Source organism: Cetorhinus maximus, unplaced genomic scaffold, assembly GCF_964194155.1.
Source record: "Cetorhinus maximus unplaced genomic scaffold, sCetMax3.hap1.1 HAP1_SCAFFOLD_587, whole genome shotgun sequence".
Classification (NCBI taxonomy): Eukaryota; Metazoa; Chordata; class Chondrichthyes; order Lamniformes; family Cetorhinidae; genus Cetorhinus; species Cetorhinus maximus.
This window is the reverse complement of record NW_027596529.1, coordinates 191,515-198,905: the sequence shown is the minus strand read 5'-3', so window position 1 is coordinate 198,905 and position 7,391 is coordinate 191,515. Positions and strand designations below refer to the sequence as shown.

The window sequence follows — 7,391 nt, the reverse complement described above, 5'->3', positions numbered from 1 at the left end:
TTGGTTTTCCCCCACATTACGATGGTGACCCCCACTTCATAAATGGAAGGGAGTCATTTGGCTGTGAGGCTCTTTGGGACATCTTGCAGCGGTTAAAGGCGTTACAGAAATGTGAGTTCTTCACCGGATATACAGCAGGCCATTCGGCCCATCTGCTCCGTGCCGGTGTTTCTGCTCCACACGAGCCTCCTCCCAACCCCCCTCTCCATCTCACCCCATCACCCTATCCTTCCATTCCTTTCTCCCTCATGTGCTTATCCAGCTTCCCCCTTAAACACATCGATACTATTCACCTCCACCACTCCCTGTGGGAGCGAGTTCCACATTCTCCCCACTCTCTGGGTAAAGAGGTTTCTCCTGAATTCCCCATTGGGTTTATTAGTGACGATCTTATATCGATGGTCCCTAGTTCTGGTCTCCCCCACACACAAGAGGAAACAGTCTGTCTGTATCCAGGTGCGTGTTCCAGAAGGGTCTTGTCAGCAATGCCTACCACAGTCAAATAGCTCGCCAGCCAGCACTATTGTGGGGGGGGCAGGTAAAAGAGTTGCTGGTGGTGGGGGTGGGATGTTGTTGACACAAAGGGGTCATTCCAGCAGCCAGACCATGATCTCTATATTCCATCACCCTTCTCCCCACCCCCCTCCCTCACCCAACCCCAACATCCCCGACTGTAACACACTCTGAACAGGTTAATCTCTAAACACCCCCACCTTCCCCCCGCAGATACACCAGGAGACGATGAAGGAGGAGATCGGAGCCGGAGTGTCCTTCCTGGTCAGCATGGTCAGGAATCGCAGCAGGCTACATCAGGAAAAGATCGAGGAGTTTGGGGAGAAGCTCACTGCGATACTGTACCGAAAATACCAGAATCACTGGTACCCAGCCAATCCCAGCAAAGGACAAGCATACAGGTAAGCAAACAGCAGAGCCGCCCAGTACAATGGCTAGAATATTACAGCACAGAAACGGGCCATTCAGCCCATCTGCTCCGTGCCAGTGTTTCTGCTCCACACGAGCCTCCTCCCACCCCCTGTTCATCTCACCCCATCACCATATCCTTCTATTCCTTGCCCCCCGCCCGCCCCATGTTTTTATCCAGCTTCCCCCTGAAAGAGCATAAAATATTGGACAGCACACCAGGGAGGACCCTCCTCACTATTTCTTGCATTGTGCTGACGGACATTGTCCATCCACTTGCGAGAGCAGATGGAACATGTCCTGGGTTTGAGTCTCCACCCCAGAGACTTCAGCCCCATAATCCAGGCCGACACTCCACAGTGCCAGTGCCGAGGGGGTGCCGCGCTGTCAGAGGGTCGGTGCCAAAGGAGATGCTGGCCTTCAGGTGAAACTTTAAACCAAAGTTCCCGTCTGCCTCCTTGGTGGGTGTAAATGATCCCACGGCCACTATTTGGAAGAGGAGCAGGGGGAAGGTCCTGGGGCCAATATTTACCCCTCAACAAACATCACTAAAAAAACAGATGATCTGGGTCATTATCACCTTAATGTTTGTGGGAGCTTGCTGTGCACAAATTGGCCGCCACGTCTCCGACATTACACAGTGAACATACTTTTGAATAAGTATTTCATTGGCTGTGAAAGGTTTTGGGACATCCTGGGGTGGTGAAGGCGCCAGAGAAATGCAAGTCTTTATTTTGAAAAAAGCAAAAAAACTGCAGATGCTGGAAATCCAAAACAAAAACACAAATACCTGGAAAAACTCAGCAGGTCTGGCAGCATCTGCGGAGAGGAAAACAGTTAACGTTTCGAGTCCGTATGATTCTTCAACAGAACTAAGGAAAAATAGAAAAGAGGTGAAATATAAGGTGGTTTAAGTGGGGGTGGGACAGGTACAGCTGGATAGAGGGCCAGTGATAAGGTGGAGATAGCCAAAAGATGTCATAGACTAAAGGGCAAAGAGGTGGTGACGGTGGTGATATTATCTAAGGGATGTGCTAATGGGGACATTAAGGGTAGAAAGCAGGACGAGCAAGGTACCAGGTAGCCCTAGTGGGGGTGGGGTGGGGGGGAAGGGATCGAAATAGGCTAGAAGGTAAGAGATAAAACAATTGATGGAAATACATTTAAAAATAATGGAAATAGGTGGGAAAAGAAAAGTCTATATAAATTATTGATAAAAAGGGGGATCGGAAAGGCGGTGGGGATGGAGGAGAGAGTTCATTGATTGTCTTTGTTTTGAAAGTTGCTCGAAGTTGTCCCTGCAATACCGGCCTTTTCACACCTGGTGGCGCCGCTGCTCAGTTTTAAATTTGGATGAGCAGCTGAACCGCTTAAAGCCCCTTTAAAGCTGATACAATGAAATTTTAGGGGCATCTTAAAGGAAGGGAGATAGAGGTGGAGAGGTTTCGGGAGGGAATTCCAGAGTTTAGGGCCCCAGGCAGCTGAAGGCACGGCCACCAATGGTGGAGCGATGGAAATCAGGGGATGCTCAAGGGGCTGCAATTGGAGGAACGCAGAGATTTTGGAGGGTTGTCGCTCTGGAGGAGATTACAGAGATAGGGAGGGTTGTAGTGGCTGGAGGACGTTACAGAGATAGGGAGGGTTATAGGGACTGGAGGAGGTTACAGAGATAGGGAGGGTTGTAGGGGCTGGAGGAGGTTACAGAGATAGGGAGGGTTGTCAGGCTGGAGGAGGTTACAGAGATAGGGAGGGTTATAGAAACTTGGAGGAGATTACAGAGATAGGGAGGGTTGTAGGGGCTGGAGGAGGTTACAGAGATAGGGAGGGTTGTATGGGCTGGAGGAGGTTACAGAGATAGATAGGGTTGTAGGGGCTGGAGGAGGTTACAGAGATAGATAGGGTTGTAAGGGCTGGAGGAGGTTACAGAGATAGGGAGGGTTGTAGGGGCTGGAGGAGGTTACAGAGATAGGGAGGGTTGTCAGGCTGGAGGAGGTTACAGAGATAGGGAGGGTTATAGAAACTTGGAGGAGATTACAGAGATAGGGAGGGTTGTAGGGGCTGGAGGAGGTTACAGAGATAGGGAGGGTTGTAGGGGCTGGAGGAGGTTACAGAGATAGGGAGGGTTGTAGGGGCTGGAGGAGGTTATAGAGATAGGGAGGGTTGTAAGGGCTGGAGGAGGTTACAGAGATATGGAGGGTTGTGGGGGCTGGAGGAGGTTACAGAGATGGGGAGGGTTGTAGGGGCTGGAGGAGGTTACAGAGATAGGGAGGGTTGTAGGGACTGGAGGAGGTTACAGAGATAGGGAGGGTTGTAGGGACTGGAGGAGGTTACAGAGATGGGGAGGGTTGTAGGGGCTGGAGGAGGTTACAGAGATAGGGAGGGTTGTAGGGGCTGGAGGAGGTTACAGAGATGGGGAGGGTGGCAGGGGCTGGAGGAGGTTACAGAGATAGGGAAGGTTGTAGGGACTGGAGGAGGTTACAGAGATAGGGAGGGTTGTAGGGACTGGAGGAGGTTACAGAGATAGGGAGGGTTGTAGGGATTGGAGGAGGTTACAGAGATAGGGAGCGTTGTAGGGACTGGAGGAGGTTACAGAGATAGGGAAGGTTGTAGGGACTGGAGGAGGTTACAGAGATAAGGAGGGTTGTAGGCGCTGGTGGAGGTTACTGGGATAGAGAGGGTTATAGAAGCTGGAGGAGGTTACAGAGATAGGGAGGGTTGTAGGGACTGGAGGAGGTTACAGAGATAGGGAGGGTTGTAGGGACTGGAGGAGGTTACAGAGATAGGGAGGGTTGTAGGGACTGGAGGAGGTTACAGAGATGGGGAGGGTTGTAGGGGCTGGAGGAGGTTACAGAGATAGGGAGGGTTGTAGGGACTGGAGGAGGTTACAGAGATAGGGAGGGTTGTAGGGACTGGAGGAGGTTACAGAGATGGTGAGAGTTGTAGGGACTGGAGGAGGTTACAGAGATAGGGAGGGTTGTAGGGACTGGAGGAGGTTACAGAGATCGGGAGGGTTGTTGGGACTGGAGGAGGTTACAGAGATAGGGAGGGTTGTAGGGACTGGAGGAGGTTACAGAGATAGGGAGGGTTGTAGGGACTGGAGGAGGTTACAGAGATAGGGAGGGTTGTAGGGGCTGGAGGAGGTTACAGAGATAGGGAGGGTTGTAGGGACTGGAGGAGGTTACAGAGATAGGGAGGGTTGTAGGGACTGGAGGAGGTTACAGTGATAGGGAGGGTTGTAGGGACTGGAGGAGGTTACAGAGATAGGGAGGGTTGTAGGGACTGGAGGAGGTTACAGAGATAGGCAGTGTTTAAGGGACTGGAGGAGGTTACAGAGATGGGGAGAGTTGTAGGGACTGGAGGAGGTTACAGAGATAGGGAGGGTTGTAGGGACTGGAGGAGGTTACAGAGATAGGGAGGGTTGTAGGGACTGGAGGAGGTTACAGAGATGGGGAGGGTTGTAGGGACTGGAGGAGGTTACAGAGATAGGGAGAGTTGTGGGGACAGTTTTGAAAACAAGGATGAAAGTTTTAAAATGGAGGCGTTGTTGGTCTGGGAGCTAATGTATGTCAGTGAGTGACGGGGTGAGGGCTGAACAGGACTTGGTACAACTTGGGAAAAGGGCCAGTAGGGTTCTGGATGGTCTAATGTCTGTCCTCTTGGATCCTTCAGTATATTTTTTCTCTCCCTGGTAGATGCATTCGGATAAACAGGAAACATAAAGCAGACCCAACCTTGTTGCTCGCTTGTCAAGACTGTGATCTGGAATATAACCAGTTGAGACTGCCCAAAGAGATTACGTTGTGGATTGATCCCCAGGAGGTGTGCTGCAGGTAAGTCTTCACCTGGATGGTTTAGCAACACAGTCACCGCAGAGACAAACACAAGGAGCTCATCTGGAGAATTGTGTCCGATTCCGACTGCCTCACACTTTAGGAGGGAAGGCGAGGCCTTGGGGAGGGTGAGGGGGAGATTGACTCGAATGGCGCCAGGGAAGAGGGACTTCAGTTCATGTGGAGAGACTGGAGAAGCTGGGATTGTTCTCCTTAGAGCAGAGAAGGTTAAGGGGGAGATTGAGTCGAGGCGTTCATAATCTTGAGGGGGTTTGGAAAGAGTCAATAAGGAGAAAGTGTTTCCAGTGGCAGGAGGGTCGGTAACCAGAGGGACACAGATTGAAGGGAATCGGAACCAGAGGGGGAGATGAGAATTTTTTTTACACAGCGAGTTGTTGTGATCTGGAAGGCGCTGCCTGAAAGGGGGGTGGAAGCAGATTCAACAGGAACTTCCAAAGGGGGAATTGTGTCTGTCTGTCTCTCTCTCTCACTGCTGTGCTCTCTGTCTCTCCTTCACTGTACGGTAAACCTTCCCTCGGCTGTGTTCTGCCAGTTTGTGTGGGTGTTTGTTGTTTATACCAGGTTGTTAGTGGCTGTGTCTCGCGTGTTGCTGCCTGACCCGATTCCCACTAAATCTTCATTTGAAATTCCTGCAGGTGTAGTGATGGGAGTCTGCCTTTCACTGTCGCTCAGTTTGGACAAGACTCCAGGAGGGCGGCGTCGTTAGACTCTGAGCAAGGCAGCGCGTCCTCGGAGTGCAGCACACCTGACTGCCACTCGGAGACTTCGTCAGATGAAGGGGAACATGCCAAAGGTCAAACAGTGAAGGAAACTGCAGCAAAAACAGCTGAAGCTACTGGCAAGGTAAAGAGAACATTGAGCACCCAGTGCTGGGAGGGGTCGGATTGAATGATTCCAATACTCTCCGGGCCAATCTCCCACCTTCTACCCCTGGAAACTCATCAAAAATTCAACTGCCCCCAGACCCAACTCACATTGAGTCCCGTTCACCCATTACTATCCTGTCGCTCACTGACCTACACTGGCTCCTGGTCCAGCAACACCTCCGTTTTTAAAAAAAAATCTCATCCTTATTTCAAATCCTTCCTCACCCCTCCCTATTTCTATAAACCCCTGGAACCCTCCCTATCTCCGTAATCTCCACCAGCCCCTACAACCCTATCTCTGTAACCTCCTCCAGCCCCTACAACCCTCCCTATCACCATAACCTCCTCCAGCCCCAACCCTCCCTATCTCCATAATCTCCTCCAGCCCCTACAACCCTATCTCTGTAACCTCCTCCAGCCCCTACAACCCTCCCTATCACCATAACCTCCTCCAGCCCCAACCCGCCCTATCTCCGTAATCTCCTCCAGCCCCTACAACCCTATCTCTTTTACCTTTTCCAGCCCCTACAACCCTCCCTATCTCTGTAACCTCCTCCAGCCCCTACAACCCTATCTCAGTAACCTCCTCCAGCCCCTACAACCCTCCCTATCTCCGTAATCTCCTCCAGCCCCTACAACCCTCCCTATCTCTGTAACCTCTTCCAGCCCCTAAAACCCTCCGAGATCTCTGCGCTCCTCCAATTCTGGCCTCTTGACCATCCCCCGCTTCCCATCGCTCTGCCATTGGCGGCCATGCCTTCAGCTGCCTGGGGGCCCTAAGCTCTGGAATTCCCTCCCTAAACTCACTCACTCCCTCCCGAACACAGTCTGTCTCTCTTTCTATCTGTGGGAACTGGCTGTGCAATTGTTGGCTGCCCACATTTCCTCTATTTACAACAGTGACCACACTTCAAACAAATTACTTCATTGGCTGTGAAACACTTTGGGACGTCCTGAGGTGGGGAAAGGCGCTAGAGAAATGCAAGTCCTTGCACGTGGCCTGTGGAGACGGGGCTGGGGATTAAATGGAGCTTGTGTGTTTGATTTGTCATGTTTAATTGATTCAATAATTTTATCCCTTAGGTTTCTGGAAGTTTCTCCCAGTGCACTTCTGCGTGGCCTCTGTACCCTCACAAGCCGGTGCAGTATGCCACATTCTACCAACCCGTCCCCCTCATCAGCTACTACTTGATACCCGGACTGGACAAGGCCCTGCAACCTCCCCCAGGCTTCCTCCTGCCTCAGGTGCAGGCCCACTGCTCGAAGATCGGCAAAAGGCACAAGTGGTGAAGGTCCTGGCTAGCAGAGGGATCGGATACCTCACTCACACTGAGCTGTGCCAACCCTGTGCTTAACTGCTCCATTCTAACACCCATGGGCATGTTTGCAAGTGGCTGAGCTGTGTGTGTGTGAGCACGGTGTGTGTGTGTGTGTGAGCGAGGTGTGTGTGTGAGCGAGGTGTGTGAGTGTGAATGAGTCAGAGAGAAATGTTGCTGTATATAACATTCACTACTCACGTGTGTGTGTAAGGCCCACACTGCCTATGTGTGTTTGTCGGGTTTACACTGCTGCTCCTGTGGGTCTGTGTATACTTTATATATAATTGAAGCCGTCTCTGTATTATAAATCTGTACTAAAAACTCAGGTATCTTTGAAAATATGAGGTGTGTCCACATTGCCTGACAGGTGATTGTTATTTATCATGTTTACAGGGGGAGTGTGTGAAATACCCCAGAGTCTCTGTTAATATGTA

At 51.3% G+C, this 7,391-nt stretch overlaps 1 protein-coding gene across 1 annotated transcript; it reads left to right on the top strand.

Moving 5' to 3' along the window:
- The first annotated feature begins 741 nt into the window (after positions 1 to 741).
- Positions 742 to 6,928, top strand: LOC144674195 (protein BTG3-like). Its single transcript, XM_078535661.1, has 4 exons — positions 742 to 914; positions 4,614 to 4,751; positions 5,408 to 5,615; positions 6,722 to 6,928. The coding sequence occupies exons 1-4, from the start codon at positions 742 to 744 to the stop codon at positions 6,926 to 6,928; spliced, it is 726 nt and encodes a 241-aa protein (XP_078391787.1).
- The last annotated feature ends 463 nt before the right edge of the window (positions 6,929 to 7,391 follow it).

What these genes read in the sequence shown, in the direction of transcription:
- LOC144674195 (XM_078535661.1), top strand. Translation starts at nt 742, where the DNA reads ATGAAGGAGGAGATCGGAGCCGGAGTGTCCTTCCTGGTCAGCATGGTC. An exon ending in CCCCAGGAGGTGTGCTGCAG is followed by an intron (nt 4,752 to 5,407) that starts GTAAGTCTTCAC and finishes AAATTCCTGCAG; the next exon opens with GTGTAGTGATGGGAGTCTGC. An exon ending in CAGCTGAAGCTACTGGCAAG is followed by an intron (nt 5,616 to 6,721) that starts GTAAAGAGAACA and finishes TTTATCCCTTAG; the next exon opens with GTTTCTGGAAGTTTCTCCCA.